We start from the raw sequence: 23850 nt of genomic DNA, 5'->3' as shown, positions 1-23850 counted from the left end.
GGAGACATTTCTGGACACTGAGGCAGAATTTTTTTGTAAATGGTCTTTGTCAGCGGTTTTATTGTGATAAAAAAGAAAATATATATTGACAGTGGAAAATACAACTTTTAGAGAAAAAAAAGAAAAAAAACGGTGTCGTGTGTGTCTTCATTCTGCTGTCTTGGTGCTCTGTATGACCTTGTCGATGAGCTTGCTGACCTCCCGGTGTCTCGTGGCGGCCCGGGTGATGCAGTCCTGCAGCTTCTCCCCCGATAACGAGGTTCCACCTGGAAGACGAGGGGGACGGCAACGACAGTTGACCACAGAACACAGACATAACGTTAGCCTCGTAGCATAATTGCCTAAGTCATGCTTCACTTGTGGTATCAAAAATGCCTATGTCAAAGAGATGTCTGGGCAGATGGGGGTTTTGGAATGTAAACAAGCATTCTGATAGGCTGATGGCATAGGCAATAATTCACAGTGAATCAGCAGTGTTAGGAGAGTAGAGTTAGGCAGATATCTCAATTTGTCCAAAATATGACTACCGTATTATGCAATTAGGCAATTATGCTATGAGGCTAACGAAAGGACTATCAAAAAGTATATTACGGCAGGGGCTAACTAGAGGCTGGTTGGTTTAAGTTAAAGGGTGGATTTGCCTAGGTGGTTGGGACTATCTGGGAAGGGGTTGATTTGAGACAGGAGTAGGAGCTAAGGGACCAGGGTAGTCTAGAGGTCGGGGGTCATTTGGGACACGGTGTGCTTCTCTGACCTGGTTTCTGGAGGGAACATAGGCGGCCCTCCTCATCTGTTACTACGGTGATTTTGGCTGTGGACAGGCCCTCCTCCTCAGCCGTGGGGTCCACGATCATGATAGAGCTACGAACGAGAGAGCATGGTTAGAAGGCGTGGTTTTGGAAAATCTAAACCAACCCACCCACCCAACTTCAAAGCAGAATATGTTGTCATTGCAGGCTTTACTTATCCTTTATAAGGGTGAAAAGCCACTCGGTGAAATCAATGAATGTGATGTGAAATACAATAATATAGAAATACTATATATTATATCACTGAGAGAGAATGACAGTAACATACTCGTCAAACACTGCAAAAGTGGCGCCCACAGGATGTTTGTGAATGTTTAGACCACTCCTCTTCTCCATGTTCACCACGGGCGCGTGTGTCTCTTTGTTGAAGGTGACCTCTGGAAGTTGTGCTGTGTAAGACGGAGCAATACGTATAATAATACAATAATGTTAGTCAACTAACAGCAATACATTATTTTTTACCGAATAATAAGGTCAGAATATTCTCAGTGTTGGGGCGAATTCTTTTTCAGGAAGTGTTTTGAAACTCCAATTCAATTCCAAAGCTTTTCATTTTAAATTGACAGAATAATGTAAAGAACATACAGTACATCTACACTGTCTATACTTCAATGTATTGAAAAGTAATTGAAAATGAATGCCCCATTCATGTGCCTTCATGTGGCTTGGATGAGACCTAGACACACCCCAACCCCACACACACACACAAATATTTGTTTGCAAATCTACACGATTCACATGGATGACCAATCAGTGTATTCTGAGGTAAAAGCGGCTAATATAGCAGAAAGGTGACACGAAGTTTGCACCCCTGTAAAAAGGAATTCTCCCCAATCCTGAACTCTATTACTTTTGTGTACATTATCATTAAGACAGACTCTCCCTTATAATTCTCTGAGAGAGGAACAGGTAGCACACTGAAAAGCAGAGACAGCACTTACCGTTCTTCAGAGCAGCCAGCAGGGCAATGACACAGACGTCCAGCAGGTTTCCGTCGTAGTCGAGACATATCAGGTCACAGTAAAGAACCCAGCATAGCTGTGAACCAGAATCATATTGTTCATGAGAATCCAACTCATAATGACAACATCGATGTACGGCAGGTCAGATAATTGTGTCGCAAGAAATAACTTTACCTTTCCTTTTTGAATACACAGTTCTTCTTTCTGTATCACAGAAGAGCTATAATGCAAAAGAAAATATATAGATTTCGGTAAAGTCAAGAAGCTGGTAATGTCATTAATGGTAAATGGACTACACTTATATAGCGCCTTATTCCAAAGCACTTTACAATGTCCTCTCATTCACCCATTCACACACACATGACGGCAAGCTACTATGCAAGGCGCCGGCCCGCTCATTGGGAGCAATTTGGGGTTCAGTGTCTTGCCCAAGGACACCTTCAGTGTCTTGCCCAAGGACACCATGTGGCCAGCCGGGGTTCGAACCACCAATCTGCCGACCTTGTGATCATTAGACGCCGGCTCTACCTCCTGCGCCACAGCCGGTTCTATTGCACCTAATTGAAGTGAGAGCTAGACATAAAAGGCCCGCCTCACCTCTCGATGATATCAGCGATGAACTGGCTGGCAGCCTGGGCCATCTCTCCTGGCGGCCCTGGGCGGAACCTGGAGGAACACAGCGGTGGAAGGTCCACGTTGGGCACTGAAACACACACAAACACACCAGGGGGTCACACAGAGGTCACACTTATCTGGGGGCATTGATCTTCCACTGAACACATACTCTAAAACAGTAAACACTCACCAATGTAACCTTTGTTGGGCGCTTCCACTGATGGGTTGGCCAGTTCCTTCAAAAACAGAAAAATGTGAAATCAGTTCAACTGCTGTAATCGTCATCAAGACTCAGCTTTGGCGGGGTTTGTTTGTTGAAGAAGGAGAGAGTGGAGTGTTCGTCTTGTTTACCGCTTTAATGCCACACATGACAGTGGTGTTCCCCACCTTCACCAAGGCTGAGCCGTCTGCTGTGGATATAGAACCTAGAAAGAAAGACGGTGGCGGAAAATAAACAAAGGGACAGAAAGAATTGACAAAGAACTTACACGCATTCTACACGCATTCCTGACTCATATCTGATGTTATTGGGGGACTGATTTGGGGTCCGCCGCTGGGTGCTGGTAGGCAAACTGGTAGTAGTCGCTCTATGAGTAGAGGGCTGCAAGGGAATTTTCCTGGCTACACAGTGTACAGGTTTTTACTTTTGCCTGCTTGCGGCTCTGTCAGTATGTAAAGCGCATTGAGTCGCATCTTGTGAGAAATACAAATAAAACTTGATTTGATTTGATTTGATTTCCAACAATGATGAGACAGCCTACAGGGATGAAGTCCATACATTGATAAGATGGTGCACACACAATAAGCTTACACTAAACATCAAAAAGACTAAAGAGATCATTGACTTCAGGAGACACAGGGTGGATCTCTCTCCCCTAACCGTTAAAGGAGAGGAAGTGGAGAGGGTCCCCTGCTTTAGGTTCTTGGGGACCCACATCACTGAGGACCTCAAATGGACAGCCAACAACACTGCACTGATAAAAAAAAAAAAGCTCAACAGTGGCTCTATTTCTTAAGGACGCTTAAGAAAACCAACTTGTCTGCTGAGCTGCTCAAGGCCTTTTCTCACTGCTCTATCGAGAGCATTTTAACCTACTTCATCTAAGCATGGTATGCAAACTGCACAGCAGCTGAAAGGAAACCCCTCCAGAGAGTGGAGAAACACTCCTCAGAAAATGATTGGACTTCCCCTGCCCACACTGGATGACATCTTCAGGACAGCGCTGCCTCCGCAGAGGGAGCAGCATCCTGGAGGATGAAACCCACAACTCTCATCACCTCTCATCATCTCTCATCCCCTCTTCTCTCTGTTACCATCTGGTAGGCGACACAGGGCCTTCAAAGCCCGCGCCTCCAGGACGCAGAACAGCTTCTGGGTGTGTGTGGTACATGAATGTTGTGGTGTGGTAGTGTGTGTATGCAGATATCGTTTTGTAGGTGATGCATAACACATTTCGTTGTACTGTTTGTGCAATGACAATAAAGCGTTCTGATTCTGATTATAGCTTACACACTGTAAATACTTATGCTCACCTATATTCAGTGTTGTGGTCCTGAATTCCCCCAGTTCCCTTCCATCAGGGCGACAGTTTTCTTTCTACAGAGAACAATTAGGCTTTTATTATGCAAGAATTCATATCATATCCATGCTGTGAAGGTGTTCAGTTCAACATAATAAAAACGTGTTCAACTGAGTTCAAGTTCACTACTAACCAGGAAACTCCTGTGATATTCCAGGGGCTCGGCAGTTCTGTGGATTTAAAGGGAATAAGGTTATTTGGCTACAAGCTCACTAATTTCAAATGAATCGACTAGAATGTGATGACCTGATTGTGGCATTTTATGATAATAATTATATCAGAAATTAAATTCCTGCAATCTGTGGCTTGTTTAAATGGACTACATCATGCCATGCATAACCCATAATGTCATAATGGGAAACGCCAATTCTGCTTGATCTCTATCTAGAGATAGCAAATCATATTAGATCAAAGTGAAGCGCCCTTGACAAACACATTATTATTCTGGATTATTGTATTACTGAAGCATGCACACTTACTTGAATCCAGCCGCCATGATGTTTTGATTAACCACGTGGGTTCAAATGACGTTCCGACGTCAGAACGGAAGCCGCCGGGTCATTTCGAGAGACAGCTCGTTCTATTATGTTGAAACATTTAGTTAAAATATGAAAATTAGGCAGATATATTATGGTCCTAAAACACTGCAGACAGTCAACCTTTTTCTCCTATCCATATGAGATTGATGTACAGTACAGGCCAAAAGTTTGGACACACCTTCTCATTCAATGCGTTTCCTTTATTTTCATGACTATTTGGTACATTGTAGATTCTCACTGAAGGCATCAAAACTATGAATGAACACATGTGGAATTATGTATTTAACAATAAAGTGTGAAATAACTCTAAATATGTCTTATATTTTAGATTCCTCAAAGTAGCCACCCTTTGCTTTTTTGTTGTTAATAAAATATGTAATAATAATATTAAATATAATATGTGTTAATAATATTATTATTAATTAACTATTAATATAGTTATATATATATTTTTATAGTATTATTATATATTTTATTAACAACAATTTTATTTTATTTTATTAACAACAAAAAAGCAAAGGGTGGCTACTTTGAGGAATCTAAAATATAAGACATATTTAGAGTTATTTTCACACTTTTTTGTTAAGTACATCATTCCACATGTGTTCATTCATAGTGTTGATGCCTTCAGTGAGAATCTAGAATGTAAATAGTCATGAAAATAAAGGAAACGCATTGAATGAGAAGGTGTGTCCAAACTTTTGGCCTGTACTGTACGCGTACTCTCCTCCCCGCCGGTAGGGGTCACTGTGTCTGATGTAAGGGCATGCTTGGACTTGAAGCTCTCTTGCATCGAGTTGATGATGTGGTTCCTTGCAGGGATACTTCCGCGTAGGTGTTTCTCTGTGAGTGGAAGAGGCAAGAAAGTTCAACGCAAACCGGCCATGGTTTTCTACCACAACTTCAAAACACTCTCCGTACTTCCTTCTCTGACAGTGGTGGTGTGAGAGGCGTCCGGGACGGCACAGGACAGTCAAGTGTGCAAGCTAGTAACCTGCCACAGCTAGCCAACCACTCCAGCCAGCTACTGAGTGACAGTTGAGTTGGTGTGTGTTGGTGTGTGTGGACACTAGGGGATGGATCATGGATTGTTTATGTGAACTGATTCAGTGTTTGGTCGCTTTGGCAGCAGCAGCTCTGATTGTGGTATGTATTAGTCTGAATCACATTTCCATAGGGGTTATTTGTGTGTGGGGGGGTGGGGGGGTGGGGGGGGGGGGGGGGGGTGGGTGTGGGTGTGTGTGTGAGTGAGTGAGTGAGTGAGTGAGTGAGTGAGTGAGTGAGTGAGTGAGTGAGTGAGTGAGTGAGTGAGTGAGTGAGTGTGTGTGTGTGTGTGTGTGTGTGAGTGTGTGTGTGTCTCTGTCTCTGTCTCTGTCTCTGTCTCTGTCTCTCTCTCTCTGTCTCTCTCTCTGTCTCTGTCTCTCTCTCTGTATCTGTCTCTCTCTCTGTCTCTCTCGGTCTCTCTCTCTCTCTCTCTCTCTCTCTCTCTGTCTCTCTCTGTCTGTCTGTCTGAGAGAGATGTTTAGTCCACGATGACTGGCAGTCGTTGTTTGTCATTGACATTGACAGGAGCCAGCTTTGTCAACATTCAGAACGAGGAAGACCCATTCACATACCCACTCAAATAACATCTCATGTATTCGTGTTTAACACTGAGGCTGAATGACTGGCATCATATGTTTTACTCCTGTGGCTAATCCATCTCAATCCCATTCTGATTCTCTTCAGGTTGTCGTAGTTGCACACCTCAGTGCCGGCATGGTGGACCTGACCCGCCACGAGAAGGAGAAGTACTTCCTCACCACTGCAGGAGAGAAGGAGCCCTTCCCCAGCCTCCACGACCCTCACTCCCGGGAGCTCTCTGTGGTGGTCCCGTCCTACAACGAGGAACTCCGATGTGAGTGACGGATCCCTGTTCCAATTACCGTACTCCCTACTACACCTCGCTATAGCTATCCTCCTAGTAAGACGCATTGGAAGGAGTTCATGTCATGTTAAGTGGCCTGGAAGTATGATTGGCAGCTTTCCGAGCCCAGTGTCAGATGCTGCTTTCAATTTCATTTACTCAAATGTCTGGCTCTGTACGTAGATGAGTTGTTTATATACAGTACCAGTCAAAGGTTTGGACACACGTCCCCATTCAATTGAATCGGAAAGTGTGTCCAAACTTTTAACTGGTACTGTATATGTTCCTTCTCATTGTGGAAACGTTCTCTTGTCAACTGTGCTATTGTGACTCATGTCTTCTAAAATAACAAATGTAAAACTGTAATGTCATATTCAGGCCTAGTCTGACATTAAGTCTAAAGCTTTGCCAAACCTGTTTGGTCTATGCCACCTGGTCTTTCAGCAGTGTTTTATTCCATGCAATTAGGGTAGTTGACTGAATTCATTGAACATCCAGTAAAATCGCAATCAAATGTGTCACTTAATGTTTAATCGAAGTGGATTAAACACCCTCAACATTAGCTTAGACCTAGTAGTAGGCAGGTTGAATTCCAAGGGACAATTTGCTTCTTTGAATTTGCCACATCTTGGTTCCCAGACATTGTAATGAAATAACGTGTGACGACAGTAGCAGGACACATGTTGAACAACAGGGATGTGTCTGTGGTTTCAGTGCCTGTGATGATGGAAGAAGCTATGGAATACTTAGAGAACAGACAGGTGAGTGTTGTCCCTCAGTTTGGAGGCTGTTTGAAGCATCTATCTGCCCCTTGTTAAAGAGAAGCTGCAGGATTTTTGTCACTAATTATTTCCATAAAATGTTTGCTATAAGCCCTATTCGCATGGGACAACGATTATCTGGGGACCTCTGAAAGTTTGTAATAATTACAGAGGTCGTCTGTGTTCTTTATCCTGTGCGAATCGTATCCGTGATTTGTAAAGTAAAAATTCCACTGCAAATTACCTACCATATTTCACCATCATGAATCTACCTGTCCTCGCTTCCTTCAGTGTTTTGAACTGGCCACAAGGTGGCAGTGTTGTAAATGAAAGATTTTGTACCAAGGAACATTCATCTCACCTCCACTCATTCCTCCTCACAGAAGCAGCATTCGTTGTTTACCTATGAGGTCATTGTTGTCGACGATGGCAGTAAAGACAAAACCACAGAGGTACCCAGTTTAACATCCTTTGAACACTGTGGTTGATGACAATAGAAATGTTGACATGTCTTTCAAATATTCAAACGTCAGACATTACTTTAATAAGAACACTGTCATATTGTATGAAAATATGTGTTTGAATAGATGTGTGCGTGTGTGTGTGTGTCTTCTCTTGTCTTCCCAGGTGGCCTTAAAGTACAGCCAGAAGTACGGGGCAGACAAAGTGAGGGTCCTGACGCTGGTGAAAAACAGAGGGAAGGGCGGGGCTGTGAGGATGGTGAGAGGCGTGCACGTTCTAACCATCTGATTCTAATGAGCTTTATTGGAACGAAAGTAGCAAAAAAAAGAAAGTATCTCATTTTCCCAAAACAATCCGTTCTTAACATCTCTCTCTCTCTCATATCAAAAAGTCAAAGCGTCTCTCTCTCTCTCTCTCTCTCTCTCTCTCTCTCTCTCTCTCTCTCCCTCTCCCTCTCTCTCCCTCTCCCTCTCTCTCAGGGCACTCTGAGCTCCCGGGGGAAGCTCATCTTAATGGCAGATGCTGATGGTGCTACAAAGTTTGCTGACATTGAGAAGGTGGAGGCCGGCCTTCACAACGTCAACCCTAAACCGGTGTGTATATGAGACACCTGTGTGCTTGACTTTGTAACAGCAAACCTGACGAAGTGAAACGCGTTACATCACAATGGAAATTAAGAACATGGAAACAGTTAGTCGTGCTGGATTCACCTTGAAGAGATTGCACAGCGGTGCACAGGGCTTTCACCTTTTTTTAACTTTTGCCTCGTGTATCCTGTTGCACAAGAGCAATGTTGATGGTGTAAACGTGAAGTTGCTCTCCTGCCTTTCTGATGGAGCCTGTCTGTGTCTGTCTGTGTCTTACAGGAGAACATGGCCATATCCTGTGGGTCCAGAGCACACCTGGAGCAAGAAGCAGTCGCTGAGGTACTCACGTCTGTCTGTCTTTGTCTGTCTGTCTGTCTGTCTGTCTGTCTGTCTGTCTGTCTGCTGGACGGTTTGACCTGTGTGTTTCGTTGTCTCTGTCCTTGTTCTATGCCAATGCCAATTCAATTAAAGTGGTTAGTCCATCTATTTCTGTCTCTCTGTATCTGTCTCAGTGTAATGGTCTTTGTGTCTGGCTGTCTGTTTATCTATACATCGTGTGTGTGTGTGTGTGTGTGTGTGTGTGTGTGTGTGTGTGTGTGTGTCTGTGTCTGTGTCTGTGTCTGTGTGTCTGTGTGTGTGTGGCCAATAAGACTAACAAACTGACATGTTGATATATTGTGTGTAGATTGATAGTATAAACTGCCTGCTTTATTCTTCTCTCCATGGTAGCGGTCAGTCTTCAGAACATTCCTAATGTACGGGTTCCACTTCCTGGTGTGGTTCTTCTGTGTGCGGGGAATCAAGGATACACAGTGTGGCTTCAAGCTCTTCACCCGTGAGGCTGCCTTGAAGACCTTCTCCTCTATGCATGTGGAGCGCTGGTACGGTCTCACCTTAATATTATAATAATAATAATAATAATAATAATAATAATAATAATAATGATATAATATATATTTAGCTGATGTGTTTATCCAAAGCGACTTACATTGCAGTGAGTGCATACATTTTTCAGTGGTCCCAGTGGGAACCTTACATCACACACATCCAATACAGAAGATGACTGCCTGGTGGCTTTGTTTTACACCCTTGTTCTTGGAATACTACAGTGTGAAAGGAAGTATGATGTGTGTGCGTGTGTGCGTGTGTGCGTGCGTGCGTGTGTGCGTGCGTGTGTGAGTGATCATTGGAGACTGTTGATTTGTAATCTTATTATAGTGAACATTGTTAAAACTGAATTAAAATTCACTTCCTGATCTACCTCAGGGCCTTTGATGTGGAGCTCCTGTACATTGCCCAGTGCTTTAGAATCCCCATAGCAGAGGTGGCTGTCAACTGGACAGAGATAGAAGGTGAGTTGTCACATGCATATGTATTATATGGTTTGATCATTTATAAACCCTCAATGAAAATCATTCAGGGAGAGGGTATCAACTAAAGCTGGTGTGGGCTGTCTCGTCTCTGTTCAGCACTGTAATGTTAAAGAAATATAACTGAGTAAGGTCTAGTCCACACGTACGCAGGTATTTTTGAAGACAGTGTTTTTCCTTCATTCTGAAAAAAAATTCTGTCCACACAAGTACTGTTTTAGAAAATATCTCCATCCACGAGAACACAAAAACGTTTGCCAGGCCAGTAGGTAGCGATAAAACGTTATGTCAAACACCACAGAAGAACATTAGGAGCACGCGCATCGATGGGCTTCTTCTTGAGCAGCGAATACAATGTTGCCTCTGGATGATGTAAACAAAGGAGATAACGGTGCACACTCTGACGTCACAAGCCAAAAACTCTGTATTACCTGTCTACATGTCAACACTGAAAACAGAGTTTCTGAATATCTTCACCCTGGAAGGAGTTTTCCAAAAGGTCAGTTTTCAGTGTGTAGAGCAGGGGTCACCAATTACATTTGTCCAAGGGCCAGAATTTCAGGCGGGATTCAAACTCATGACCTTCCGATCACCAGTCCAACTCATTCTCCACTAGACCAGACCACCACTATCAATCCAGCAAAATGTCACTCACAAAGAACCTGAAGCGTAAAATTGACGTGGAAAACCGCAGCTTTAATGAAGAATGGACTGGCAAGTACGCAATCATCTTGCCAACTTTCAGTAAGGCTAAACCTGTATGCCTCTTCTGCAATGAAACGATAGAATTACAATTTGCCATGAGTTGCCATGCCCGTCAAAGTTGCCATGAGTTGCGGGGTGCGGTATCATCCGCAACTAGCACTACATCTCCTGAAGCAAGACTCCTCCTCTCCCGCATCAATTTTTGCCGCTTTTGCAGGAGTGGAAGATACTCCGTGAGCCACCGTTTCCAGAACAGGTCTGCAAGGTATTGAGCTGGTTTCCACCTCCTCCTTGAGTACCTATTGTCCTGCTGGAACAGACCAGGTGGCATGATTGCTTTCCTTTCATAAGCAGCAGATGGTTACGTGTGAGAGGTTCTAGGTCGTTGGGATCAGGGGGACACTTTAGATATGGGGCGGTCATGAATGGCCAAGAATGTCTTCAGCCTCACACAATGCAGTCTGTAGGCCTTCATCATCAAGGTTTTGTTGCCTCAGAGTAGTATTAAGGACTAAGAGTTTGCTTTCAGTCTGGCTGTGATTGATTTCCTTCAATGCCTCCCGCAATTCCCTTTCAGCACCAACTAGATTTGTTCCATGGTCAGACCTCATGTCTGTGACCTCACCCCTTCTGTAGAGGAACTGCCGGATAGCATTAATACATGAGCTGGTATCTAGAGAATAGGCCATCTCCAGATGAATAGCTCGACTTGCCAAGCATGTGAAGATTACACCATACCTCTTGACACTATGACACTACACCATACCTCTTGAATACATGAGCGCATTTGTAAGGTCTGGCTCTTGCAGAAGTTTACTGTTGAGGGAAGTGCCTTAAAAAGTGGCACCACAGTCGAAGACAACTCGGATGGTGTTCTTCCTTTTGTGGTAAACTCCATGGTGTGGAATATACCAGATTCTACCCTCCTCTCTGTGTAGCTGTTCTTTCAATGTGACCTTCCTTGATAACCTTTCATGGAAAGCAGGATTCTTCTTAAACCTTCGGGTGAGATTCAAAGCATGTTGGTTTGCTTTTATTTTTTTATTTTGGGCATTTGTTCATCCAATTCTCTGAAAGGTAGCCGCATGTAGTAATGTCCCTCCTTCAGGAGGAAAAAGTCCGAGATCCTGCCCCTGCTCATCGACGGAGAGAGCGTGGAGATAGTCTCAAACCTCCGATTCCTGGGACACAACATGCGGGATGACCTGGCCTGGAAGGACAACACTAAAGGCACCATCAAGAGGGCACAACAGCGGCTATACACCCTGAGATGCCTCAAGAAACAACACAGCAAGAAGGAGATGCTGGTGGCCTTCTACCACGGCGCAGTGGAGAGCATCCTCACCTTCGGCATCTCCAACTGGTTCCACAGCTGCACGGCAGCGGAGAGAAGCGATCTACAGAGAGTCGTGAGAACAGCACAGAAGATCACCGGCGCCCCCCTCCCCTCTCTGGAGGAGCTGTACAAAACACGCTGTCTCAGGAGGGCCTCCAAGATCTCCAAGGACCCGACCCACCCTGGGCACGAACACTTTGTCAAGCTGCCCTCGAACAGGAGGTACAGGACCCCGGCCGCTAAGACAAACAGACTGAAGGACAGCTTCTACCAGCTTCTGAACACAGAAAAGGCCTAAGTTCTGGGCCCAGGACAGTCCGGACGGATTGTATGGCAGCTAGTGCTGAGGCACAAACATGTACATTTTCAAGCCTGCAAACTGTGACACTTTAAAATAATGTGAAAAAATACTTTCTTGTGAAATATGACAACCCTAGTTGACTATCTGTGCAGTATAGTACAGTGGATTGTGTACATAGCCTCTATTGATGTAAACCAGCTCCTTACCTTCTTGTGATTTTATGCATCTATGCTTTTTCTAAAATGTGTTTCTTTTTCCTTTCCTAAACACCAGGGGAGCCTCCCCTCCTAAATTTCGTTGTTTGGTACCTGTACTGTAGCAATGACAAATAAAGTCTATCTATCTATCTATCTATCTATCTTCAGTATAGCAGAGTTGGATGCAACCTTCATGAGTTGCTTCTCTTCAATGGACATTTCCCTCTTATCTCCATAGCTCTTTTCTGAGAAAGCCTGATTGAATTGTTGGATTAAAAGGTCTTCAATCCTGGCTATGGTGATTCTGTTTGAAGTAAGATTTGGCCTACCATGCTAGACCAAGAGTCTTCACGTAGGGTCCATTACCCTGACTATTGATGATCCTCCACGGTTCCATTAACTTTGGAGTGTTGATTCCAATCAGCAGTCCGATCTCAGTATCAATCTGGTTCAACTGAATGTCTTTCGGATATGACCACCGATTGACCTCTTTTAGAGAAGGAATGTTGTCTTTAGTGACCAGAATCTTGCTCTGAATATATACACTATATGGACAAAAGTATTGGGACACCCGAACATCACACCCACATGTTCTTGTTGAAATTCTCATTCCAAAACCATGGGTTTTAATATAGAGTTGCTAGAACAGCTTCTGGGAAGACTCTTCTGGGAAGTCTTTCTACTAGATTTTAGAATATGGTTGCGGGGATGTGCTCCCATTCATCCACAAGAGCTTGGTTGGTTGTCCACTGAGGTTGGGCACTGATGTTGGGTGAGAAGTAGGGATGCACCGAAATGAAAATTCTTGGCCGAGGCCGAAGCCGAATTTAAGGAAACACTTGGCCGAATACCGAATGTGTATCGGCAGTTTTTAATTTTATCATTGCATAAACTAAATACATTTTGCTTTTTATTCATGCTTCTCAAAGAAAGAAATTGAGATTGAAAAAAAAGAACTTTTATATATAACTTATTATAACTAATTATCGTGGGATTTAATCTCTACTGCTTTCCAGGGTTCAAGTTAATGATATTCATGATTTGTCTCTACATAGGCTTCAGAAAGTATTTAGACCCCTTCACTTTTTTCACATTTTTGAATAGATTTGCCATCAATCCACACACAGTACCCCATAATCTAAGTAAAAACGTTTTTTAATGTTTGCAAATGTATTAAAATGTAAATACAGAAATACCTCATGTACATAAGTATTCAGACCCTTTGTCACTCTTAAAATTAGGTCAAATGCTAAATGTCTTCAACAAGTCATTCAACAAGTTGAATTGAGTCCACCTGAGTGTAAGGATAATAGTTCATGTTATTTCAGAATGAATATCTTTTGTTTTTATAGTCTCTGGTTTGCATAGAAACCACCGCATGATACAGCTGCATGTCATAAACTCGTGTAGAACAGCTGGGAGTCTGAATATGTTTTCAACAAGGCAACAACTCTGCTTCTCACTCCAATTTTAAATTGAGCTACGACTGCTAAGCTAACTAGCTAGATGAGTGTAAGGTTGCGTTCGTAAAGTCGCTCTGAGAGCGCTGGAGCGCACACTGGGCCCGACGTCATAGAGAAACAGTCATTTGATTGGACGAGAGGCATTCCATGAGTGCTGATCGGATTTCCTGAGTGAATTTACGAACGCAGCCAGTTTTGAAAGCGCGGTCGCCTCGCGCCGCGCGCCTGTTGAGAGTTATATTTAATTGTATTGCGTCATCAAAACACGGCCACTATTCAGTGGTAAACATTCGGTGTTTTCACACATTCGGCCGAATACCGAATGTGCTTTATTTTGCGATATTCGGCCGAATACATTCGGTGGCCGAATGTTCGGTGCATCCCTAGTGAGAAGGACTAGCTCGCAGTCAGCGTTCCAATTCATCCCACAGGTTTTCGATGGGGTTGAGGTCAGAGCTCTGTGTGCAGGCCAGTCAGGTTCTCCCAGACCAAACTCGGCAAACCATGTCATTATGGACATCACTTTGTGTATGGGGGCATTGTCATGCTGAAACTGGAAAGGACTTTCCCGAAACTGTTGCCACAAAGTTGGAAGCATTCAATTCTGTAGAATCGTTGTATGCTGTAGCATAAAGATTTCCCTTCACTGGAACTAAGGGGCCCAACCCAAACCATGAAAACAGCCCCAGACGATAATTGTGTCCACATACTTTTGTCCATATAGTGTACAGGAAGGTGAATGAATGTGTCGTTGTCTAAATGGGACTCCTCGTAACTCCTCACTGGCTTCTCCTGGCCCATGGTGCGTAGAAGTATTTCAGTCTTTCTGCCACTGACTTTCAGTCGTCTCATCAGTTGCTCTGTACAAAAGGTGGCAGAGCTGCCTGGATCTAGAAAGGCATAGGTGCTTAAGACCTTCACAGGCAGAATGGCAAGTGTGTGCAGTCATTGTTGCCGCCCCCTGTATGCTTGCTAGGGAACAAGAAAACAAGTGCACTGCTGACTGCAGTTTCCTCCAATGAATTCTCCATCTTCTCACTTGCACTCTTGGATACAATGTGCAGGACATTAGAGTGCTTGGGTTTACAGGTGTGACAGGTAATCCGTCTCCTGCAATCTATACTCAAGACTTTTTGTGAGGCAGCCAAACCTTCGATCTCAGGAAATAAAATAAAAATCTTTGTGGGGTTTAGCCTTGAACTACTCGCATGAGTCTATCTTGTGATCTCCAGTACAGAAAATGCAGGGCTTTTGTAGAGCATTTACTATGCTGGTGTCTTTACTCTTCTCTTGAGCTGGCTCAAACCCCATAGATTGTGGTAGCAAAACTGCACTCTACTGGCTGGCTTGGCTCGGAGTTCCTTGCTCCTTGTCATTAGAACCTTTTGTTTTGGAAATGGATCCAAAGAGTGTTGGATCGAAATGTATTCTGGCCTGCTTTTCGGCGAACTCCACTGGTTCACTGAACTTTACTCGTTGTGTCTCTCTAATATGTTGTATGTGATTGATCTCCACTTGTCACTGAGTTTAAATGGGAGTTTGGAGATGACGGCTCTCATGTTGGTGGGACAGTCCAGTTCTTCCATGTACTGAATATCGTTTAAGCGTTGCTGCGTTTAAAAGTTCGCAGGAATAGAGCATAGTTGTTCAAAGCCCTACCATCCTCTGTTTTGGCTGCCCAATTCAGTGCCTTTTCAAAGTGTTTTCATTGCCAAGTTCAAGTGCCATTTCAAAAACTTCTTAGCCTCTTTGAATCCTCTTTCTGAATTCATATGCTGGCAACTTTGGACAAGTTCCTTGGGTTGGCCAATGGTGTACTGCTCTAAGAAGTACAGTTTGTCACAGTCATTATCTGTCTTGTCCTCATTACCATGTTCAAACACCCTTAGGAATGAGACAGAATGACGTGGATTACCATCGCACACTGAGATTTCTCTTACAGGAAGTGCTGAGAGATTTTGCTGTCGAACAGGGATTGCAGCAATATAATTTTCTCTATGGATGACATTTGCAAGATTGATGTGTCCTGGATCTGTTTGAACAGAAGTGAAATTATCAGCAGGATAAGACAATAATAAAAATTAACATAAAAAAAGAACATTACAAATTAACATAAACATGTAGGCCTAAATGGCTCTCACACAGTGACCTAAAAAGCAGTTTGCGTGTGGGCGAAAAGCAAAAACACATAGAAAAAGCTATGTTGAACACGTGTACGTGTGGACAGGGCCTAAAAGTACTATGTTTTTGGTTCCTCAGGGTCCAAGCTGGTGCCAGTGTGGAGCTGGCTGCAGATGGGTCGAGACCTGGTGTTCATCCGCCTCCGTTACATCACAGGTGCCTGGAAGCTGGAGTCCCCACGCAAGACTGACTAAGCCAATCAGCCAACCCCGTCACAGAGACGGTCTGCGATTGGAGGGATGAGGCCTCTGAATGGACGAAATTACTGGACACTGTTGTCAACCTCTGTAATCAACAAGAAGCTCTTTGTACTTTTGAATGTTGTCATTGGAGCGATAAAACAATTAATGATTGACAGTTCCTGGTGGTCCCGCCCAATGTTAGGCTCTGAACGGTTTGTGGTGTCCATGGTTGCAAGCCGATAGCCGTTGCCACGGTTCCCAGCACATACACTGTATGTCAATCCATGTACCATGTTACTTATTTTTTGTGTTGTGTCAAAACAAATAGTTTCGGGGAAACGACATATTGACAATGTAGTGTATTAGAGATCCTATTAGTTTTTCTTATTTTTATGATTTGACCAGGTGAAACTGAAATGCCATTATAATCGTGTATCATAGACTTATTTGATTGTATGCGTATGGCTGAAGATGGACTGGATGACTTGAACCAAATAAAAAGTACTGAATAAATGAATAAATTCTTAGTCTTCCTTCCGGTGTCATATGGTGTAAACTGACATGGACAGCACATGAACATGCAACACTTAATTCCCAATCAGCTGGGTAACTCATGTAGCAAGCCCTACATCAACCATCCCATTGTGATGGAAAAGCTTTGGCGCTACCAGTTTACAAGCTCCATTGACACTATCATAGCCAGTATATTAAAGGCATAATGTTGTCCAAGTTCAGTTTAGAGTAGACCATTGAGCCAGGGGAATTCATAACTGTCTGCATATTTCTACATACAGACTCTTGGCTTCGTGCAGTTTATTTTACTTCTCAAAAATGTTCTATTGTCTTGTTTTTTTCTGCCTATCATGTCATATTAGGAGGACCTCAGAAAAGTCTCCACAGAGAGTTCTTGTGGTTGAATAAATTAAGTCTCCCCCCTAATTTACTGTTTTCTTATGCGAGTCTGAGGTTTGGCGCAGGGCTGGGGCTCGCGCTAATAATGCGGATGTCTCCGTGGGCCGGTCCACGGGGAGCGCATCCTGTTTGTCCCCTGTCTGTCTACTGCAAGAGTGATAGAGTGCCATGAGTCAGGAAGTCATTTCCCCTGTGCATTTTTTTGTCTATTTCGTTTCTCTACCTCCTTTAATCTTTGGAGAGCCTTTTCTCTCTCTATCTGTCTGTCTGTCTGTCTGTCTCTCTCTCTCTCTCTGTGTGTGTGTGTGTGTGTGTCTGTCTGTCTGTCTGTCTGTCTGTGTGTGTGTGTGTGTGTGTGTGTGTGTGTGTGTGTGTGTGTGTGTGTGTGTGTGTGTGTGTGTGTCTCTCTCTCTCTCTCTGTGTGTGTGTGTGTGTGTGTGTGTGTGTGTGTGTGTGTGTGTGTGTGTGTGTGTGCCTGTGTGTCTATCTGTGTGTCTGTCTGTGTGTCTGTGTCTGTGTGGGTGTGTGTGTCTCTCTCTCTCTGTGTGTGTGTGTGTGTGTGTGTGTGTGTGTGTGTGTGTGTGTGTCTGTGTGTCTGTGTGTGTGTGTGTGTGTCTCTCTCTCCCCCCCCCCCCCCCTACCCACTCTGTAACACACGCACGCACGCAGCTTCATAACATGCTACCTTGATCGCGGCGCGCTGAGTTCCCTGGCCCCCTCTAAAACTATGCATGAAGGATGAGGCATGTCTGTTTGCTAAAATATGGTTTGGGAGGGATTCCTCGAAATGGAAATGCGCTTGATATTGGAAGTTATTGTTACGTTCCACGGCAGTTGTTCTGTAAACTGTGAAAATGTCAAACTTCTAGACTCACTGTCGCCAGCCGGGCTTGCGTCATTAACCGGACCAGTCACGGCACTCACAATATGGCATGTATTCATCCGCAATGAAAAAGACTTCAGAGGAGCCTCGTTATGTAGACTGCCACAATGATACCTGATCGATAACAATACTCTAATAGGTCTAATATTTAAAACAAATAGACTGCCGCGCTTATTAAAGTTTAGCCAATTATAAGGCGAAAGCTTATATATGTTATAATGTTCCCAATTAGACTGTAGAGCACAGGTCAGGTGCCTTTCATAATTCATATGATGACCTTTTTACTTTCATCACACCTCCCAGTGTTGCTTTATTATGCATCGGCGCTCTTTCAGATCTCTCTGAAAGACTTTGAGCCATTCTTAATGTATTTCTGTGAATTGAAAAGCGCTGATTTATACGACCAATATCCCTGATGTTCCAAGACATCCCTGTGGAAGAAAGGAAAGTGTTCATGGATCGGAATGGTAAACCTGTATCAGACATGATGTATTAATATTTACAATCCTATTATTATTAGTATTATGATCAATGCATGTTGCACACTCCTGTCCTGCCACATGTCCGGTCCTGCCACACCCCTTCCACAGGCCACACCCCTTCCACAGCCACCTGGATCAGATGTTCACGGACTACAACAACAAGTTAACACCGTTACACCATTGACAATATGATCATGTTTCAGTGTGAAAAAAACAATGACTGACTGTTTTTTTTTTTTTTTTTAATCTGGAAGACAATGAAGCATGTGTGGAGTCCAACTATTTAGCCATAGCCTTAATGTTTCCTAAACACCAATCTGTGGTGGTTGCACAAGGCTGATATTATTGTAATCAAGTGCAATACTGAAACACAACTGTGAACATTTCAAACCTGCAAACTGCGACACTTTAAATGAATGTGCAATAACACTATGTGCAATATGACAACCCTCGGGTACATAAGGTTCAGAGATAGGAAATGTTAGAATATTTATAGCATAGCATAGCACAGTGTTTTATTTGTATAGTATAGTATAGTGGATAGTGTACATAGCCTTTATTTATGTAAACCAGCTCCTTTCCCTTCTTGTTTTTAGTATTTTTTTCCTAGCACTAGGGGAGCCCCCCCTCCCAAATGTCCTTGTACCTGTACTATATTAATGACAATAAAGACCATTCATTCATTCATTCTATTATATTATTCTCTCTCTCGCACACACACACACACACACACACACACACACACACACACACACACACACACACACACACACACACACACACACACACACACACGCTCGTACACACACACACACACACACACACACACACACACACACACACACACACACACACACACACACACACACACACACACACACACACACACACACCGCTGCCCTGTCTGAATCTCTGCTGCAGAAATCCTGGGAAAGTTCCAGGGGCAGGCAAGGCAAGGCGGAGGGATCTCGCACGCAGGGAGGCGCTGCGGCTCCAGCCAGGCTGACGCCGGGGTTGTGGCTCCGGGCTCTCTCTCTTTCTCTTTCTCTCTCTCTCTCTCTCTCTCTCTCTCTCTCTCTCTCTCTCTCTCTCTCTCTCTCTCTCTCTCTCTCTCTCTCTCTCTCTCTCTCTCTCTCTCTCTCTCTCTCTCTCTCTCTCTCTCTCTCTCTCTCTCTCTCTCTCTCTCTCTCTCTCTCTCTCTCTCTCTCTCTCTCTCTCTCTCTCTCTCTCTCTCTCTCTCTCTCTCTCTCTCTCCGCACACACGCTCCACACCTTCTGAACTGCGCACATCACACACACCGGGATCGGTCATTGACAACAGTGCCTGTGTACACTGGTCATCACAGCAAAGGTGAGAGACAGTTAATATTAAATAAGAACAATATTCCATTTGTTGAAGAAGTAGAATTTTCTAAGTTCCGTTGTTTTGATTATTGATATGATGTCAGTTTGTTTATTGAATGTCTGAAACATGTGCATGGAATGTTGTTATAATTAGTGTAACCTAGGCCCCATGGAACGATGTTTGCCGTTATTTTATTATTACTTAACTTCTGTTTAACCCTAATTTATACAATATGCTAGAGATTTAGAGAGATGATGTTGCTGCGATGTGGTGTGTGTGTGCGTGTGTGTGTGTGTGTGTGTGTGTGTGTGTGTGTGTGCGCGCGCGCGCGTGCGTGTGCGTGTGCCAGTTTTACCTTTGAGCTCTAAAGCCATTGTAGGTGTGCTCAGGGCTGGGAAAAGAGCAAAAGACCTCAACATTTACAGAATAAAAGTGGTTGTAGTAAAGGGAAACTGGTGTGTTTACTTTAGGGGGGGGGGTCCTGATGATAAAGCGTTAGGTAATTAAGCCTGGCCCTATCTGAGCCCCCTGGCCTATCTGAGCCCCCCCAGACAGAGTGACGCCAGTGGCACACAGGACTCCAAACAAGAACAGCACAGACTGACAGACGCGCCGATTACAATGTGCCTTTGCGCACGCACTTTTGGCTACCTAAACGCAATACCTTTGTTATGCACGAATATACGTGACTCCACCACATTTCTGTCATCTCGATTTTATCCAATCGGCGTGATTCTGGATGTCATTTACCCGTCAATGAAAGGGGCATAGTGGAGCTCTCCGTGGAGCGCCAAGCGCAGCCCCGAGGATTGGACCTCAAGTGCCTCTGCCTGCTGCTTCCAGTCGCTCCCTCCACATTCTTCACATTTCTAAGTGCACGTCCGCATACTTTTATAACGATTCATTCTGGCTACTCATTTATTTAATGTCATGCTCACTCTCACAGAAAATAAACAGTGCAACAAAAAGCAACCAGGGATTTTGGGGGAAGCGTGGGATCCAAACCACAGGTATTCTATAAATGATGCCTGCTACTGGACAACTCTACTGGACAATAACTACATTATATTTATATCTCTCCACTAAGAATTAACGACCATCCACGTTTGTCTCGAGAAAGGGAAGGAGAGAGAGAGAGAGAGAGAGAGAGAGAGAGAGAGAGAGAGAGGGCAAGGGAGAAGAGAGAGAGAGAGGTGGTGTCAGTGGTCTCTCCACTTTAGCTCTCTTGAACTTGTGACCTAAAGCCATATCCATATCCTACCTCTACAATTGACATTGCCTGTACAGTAGCTTATGTAGGGCTAGAGAGAGAGAGAGCCTGCCTGGATACAAATGCCTCAGTTTCCATGCTGTCTGCCTGCCTGCCTGCCTGGCTGCCTGGCTGTCTGTGTGGGGCGAGTCCTGTGATGTGAGTTGGCTAGACAGCGGGGCTCCTGCCTGTTGACATGCCATGATCATAGAATTAGCATGCATAGAAAATGCTTTGTATTACCTCAGTTGATTCCTCACTACTATTGGTTTTGAATCTATGCTCAGGATGGCATTGGTATACCATTGTATCTTAGAAATTCATGATCCCGTCATAATTTCATTAGTATTGAAAAAGAGGGTGGGGGAGGGGGGCTGAAGGTCAATGTGCTCTTTCTCTCCAGAGAGAATCCATCAGAACAATAAGAGGGGTTGTATGGTTGCTACATGGTAGATCATGTTGATCAGTTCAATAGTGTTCAATAGTGACTCGTGAAAAATCGGGACCGCTGCCTTGGGACGTTGTGCAAAATGCACTGTTCGTAGTCAAGTGCAATTGTACGACTGCCATAGTCATACTGTCACCTTGTATTTATTTCTTCTTACATTATGTTTAGATTTGCATGCAGTCAAGTGAAGAAAAGTGGGCAAATCGAAATTGTTCATGACTGGTCGCTTTGCAAGTCGATTTTGTTTCGCTTTATTCTTTGTCAGGCTGTTGTCATGAGTCCAGCTTCTTCCCTGCAGTCCCAGTCCAGTGGCCCGGGGTTAAACGGCCCGTAACCGACTTAATCCCAACTCCTCTGTTCTGTTTAACCTCTGGATCATATCCCTGACCTGTGATCTGTCTCTAACTAAATTAGCACTTAATACCAGCTCTCGCTTCTCTCTCCCCAGATGATAGAAACCTGATCCAGACTTCTGGCTGTGTGAGGGAAAAACATTCCCTGTAGGCTGAGGCTCCGATTCCGGCCTGACCAGATTTGTACTGTGCCAACACAGAGGGAGGGTTAAGGATCCGCTCTCCGTTGGTGGCTGCGTTCCAGCTTTCCCACCGACGCTCCTGTTCCACTCTCCTGGAAGTCGCAGCGGAACTAAATAACTCGACCTCGTGTTTACATTGACTCATCACACTCCGCCTCTATCCCTCTGTTTCCCCCCTCTCTCTCTCTCTCTCTCTCTCTCTCTCTCTCTCTCTCTCTCTCTCTCTCTCTCTCTTCCCGTCTACCGGTGTCAGCGTCTATCTGGCGTTTTATTCCTCTATCCCCATTCTCCCTCACTCCTCCCTTTAACGCGAGTGTCCTGTCCACCCCTACATCTATCCATCTACCCATCCATCCATTCATCCATCCATCCATCTATCCATCCAACCATCCATCCAGCCATCATGCATTCCACCACCACCGCCATCACCTCGCTGTTCTCCTTCACCAGCCCGGCAGTGAAGCGACTGCTGGGGTGGAAACAAGGAGACGAGGAAGAGAAGTGGGCAGAGAAAGCCGTGGACTCCCTGGTGAAGAAGCTGAAGAAGAAGAAGGGAGCGATGGAGGAACTGGAGAAAGCTCTCAGCTGCCCCGGACAGCCCAGTAAGTCTCTAGATTAGAATCACGTTAGGGAAAGAACCGGAAAAAAAAAGATCAATTGATTTTGAAATACAATAGAATGTCATAATGACAGTGTTATTCAGCTCCATCCAAATTATTATTATTATTTTTTTCAGAGCCAACTGTTTGTTTTATTCAATTCCATTCAGTGGGAGTGTGCCAAATTGATTGTTTCGCATTTTTGCTTTTATCCAAAGTGATTTACATTCAAACATGGCATCGCATTTACTGTAACACTACATCACTTAATACCAGTGGCAGACTCAGGCTGTTTGAAGGGCAGGGGCGAAAAGAAAAAAAGGGCATCTACTGCACAACATGGGACCCCATCAGTGCACATGGTCAAGTTTAGACCATTGGAGGGGCACCAATAGGGCACATCCTCTCATTTTCGCCACTCAAAAGGGCATTTTTGACACTCAAAAGGGCACTTAAGACAGTCGCCCCCCCTGCCCCCCCCCCCCCTGAGTCTGCCAGTGCTTAATACTATTACCATTCAAATCCATAACAAGCACCAGGCTCCAGCAGGTCTACTGGGCTCTCTGGTATCCCTGTGTAACCTCCCTCTTTGTCCCCTGCTAGGTAAGTGCGTGACCATCCCTCGCTCTCTGGACGGCAGGCTGCAGGTGTCCCACAGGAAAGGCCTTCCCCACGTCATCTACTGCCGGGTGTGGCGCTGGCCCGACCTGCAGTCTCACCACGAACTCAAGGCCCTGGACTGCTGTGAGTTCGCCTTCGGATCCAAACAGAAGGACATCTGCATCAACCCCTACCACTACAGACGCGTGGAGACTCCGGGTATGTATGAGCACTGCGGGAGATCCTATCAAATACTTATCGTTACATCATAATGTGCCGGTAATACTTGGATAAAATGGAAAGAGATGATTTAAATGAGGGAACTCCTGCATTTTTGTTACGTTGGTCCTGTATGTCTGTACCTGCGAATAAGATTTTGAAATTGAAATGGATTGGAATTGATCCAAAGTTCGGAGCGGGATGCGGTAATCTGATTCCAGTGTTCCAGAGGCAACTCGATTTCCAGTCACTTGATATCGCAGAACTATATTTATTGATCAAGCTCTCTCATCTATCTTTATCTGTTTTCCTCTTCCCCCTCCCTCCCTCCCTCCTCCCTTCCCTGTTATCTGTTATCTCTTGTCCTCCGTCCCCTCTCTCCGTCTCTCAGTGCTCCCTCCGGTGCTGGTCCCACGTCACAGTGAATTCAACCCTCAGCACAGCTTACTAGCCAAGTTCCGCAACGCCTCCCTGCACAGCGAGCCCCTGATGCCTCAGAACGCCATCTACCCAGACTCCTTTCCCGCTCTGCCCTGCTCCTCCTTCACCTCCTCCCCCACCTCCTCCTCCCTCACACAGTCCCCCACTTCACAGAGCTACCCGAACTCCCCCAGCAGTGCAG

The 23850-nt window shown here is 44.6% G+C and overlaps 3 protein-coding genes across 4 annotated transcripts in view; 2 read left to right on the top strand and 1 right to left on the bottom strand.

The window, feature by feature from the left end:
- Nucleotides 1-102: 102 nt before the first annotated feature.
- On the bottom strand, nucleotides 103-4133 carry exosc8 (exosome component 8). The gene is made up of 10 exons (XM_080549673.1): nucleotides 4100-4133; nucleotides 3920-3983; nucleotides 2738-2811; nucleotides 2577-2622; nucleotides 2369-2474; nucleotides 1946-1991; nucleotides 1751-1847; nucleotides 1078-1198; nucleotides 755-861; nucleotides 103-266 (listed from the first exon to the last, which is right to left on the bottom strand). The coding sequence occupies exons 3-10, from the start codon at nucleotides 2753-2755 to the stop codon at nucleotides 148-150; spliced, it is 660 nt and encodes a 219-aa protein (XP_080405799.1). The 5' UTR covers nucleotides 2756-2811; nucleotides 3920-3983; nucleotides 4100-4133; the 3' UTR covers nucleotides 103-147.
- A 1218-nt stretch (nucleotides 4134-5351) lies between these two features.
- On the top strand, nucleotides 5352-16709 carry alg5 (ALG5 dolichyl-phosphate beta-glucosyltransferase). Its single transcript, XM_080550176.1, has 10 exons — nucleotides 5352-5651; nucleotides 6234-6402; nucleotides 7126-7172; nucleotides 7556-7624; nucleotides 7800-7892; nucleotides 8114-8227; nucleotides 8501-8560; nucleotides 8951-9102; nucleotides 9488-9573; nucleotides 15853-16709. Exons 1-10 carry the CDS (start codon nucleotides 5589-5591, stop codon nucleotides 15966-15968), a joined length of 969 nt encoding a protein of 322 aa, XP_080406302.1. The 5' UTR covers nucleotides 5352-5588; the 3' UTR covers nucleotides 15969-16709.
- Nucleotides 16710-22213: 5504 nt separating this feature from the next.
- Nucleotides 22214-23850, top strand: part of smad9 (SMAD family member 9) — a gene marked incomplete at its 5' end in the record, with an annotated part of 7213 nt that continues 5576 nt past the window's right edge. For both annotated transcript variants that reach the window (XM_080549621.1, XM_080549620.1), the window contains 3 exons: nucleotides 22214-22412; nucleotides 23013-23228; nucleotides 23620-23850. The exon at nucleotides 23620-23850 is cut by the window's right edge and continues 30 nt beyond it. In XM_080549621.1, the coding sequence (XP_080405747.1) occupies nucleotides 22214-22412; nucleotides 23013-23228; nucleotides 23620-23850 (646 nt within the window). The remainder of the gene's footprint in view (nucleotides 22413-23012; nucleotides 23229-23619) is intronic.

Source organism: Nansenia antarctica (assembly GCF_963989245.1).
Source record: "Nansenia antarctica genome assembly, chromosome: 20".
In the NCBI taxonomy this organism is placed as follows: Eukaryota; Metazoa; Chordata; class Actinopteri; order Argentiniformes; family Microstomatidae; genus Nansenia; species Nansenia antarctica.
This window is presented reverse-complemented; position numbering and strand designations above follow the sequence as displayed.

Excerpts from the sequence above, each read along its gene's own strand:
- alg5 (XM_080550176.1), top strand. The coding sequence starts at position 5,589 with ATGGATTGTTTATGTGAACTGATTCAGTGTTTGGTCGCTTTGGCAGCA. Across the intron at positions 8,561-8,950 it reads AGCAAGAAGCAGTCGCTGAG|CGGTCAGTCTTCAGAACATT; the intron begins GTACTCACGTCT and ends TCTCCATGGTAG. Across the intron at positions 9,574-15,852 it reads CAACTGGACAGAGATAGAAG|GGTCCAAGCTGGTGCCAGTG; the intron begins GTGAGTTGTCAC and ends TTGGTTCCTCAG.
- exosc8 (XM_080549673.1), bottom strand. Across the intron at positions 2,475-2,576 it reads GCCCAACAAAGGTTACATTG|TGCCCAACGTGGACCTTCCA; the intron begins GTGAGTGTTTAC and ends TGTGTGTTTCAG. Across the intron at positions 1,992-2,368 it reads ATCGCTGATATCATCGAGAG|CTCTTCTGTGATACAGAAAG; the intron begins GTGAGGCGGGCC and ends TTTGCATTATAG.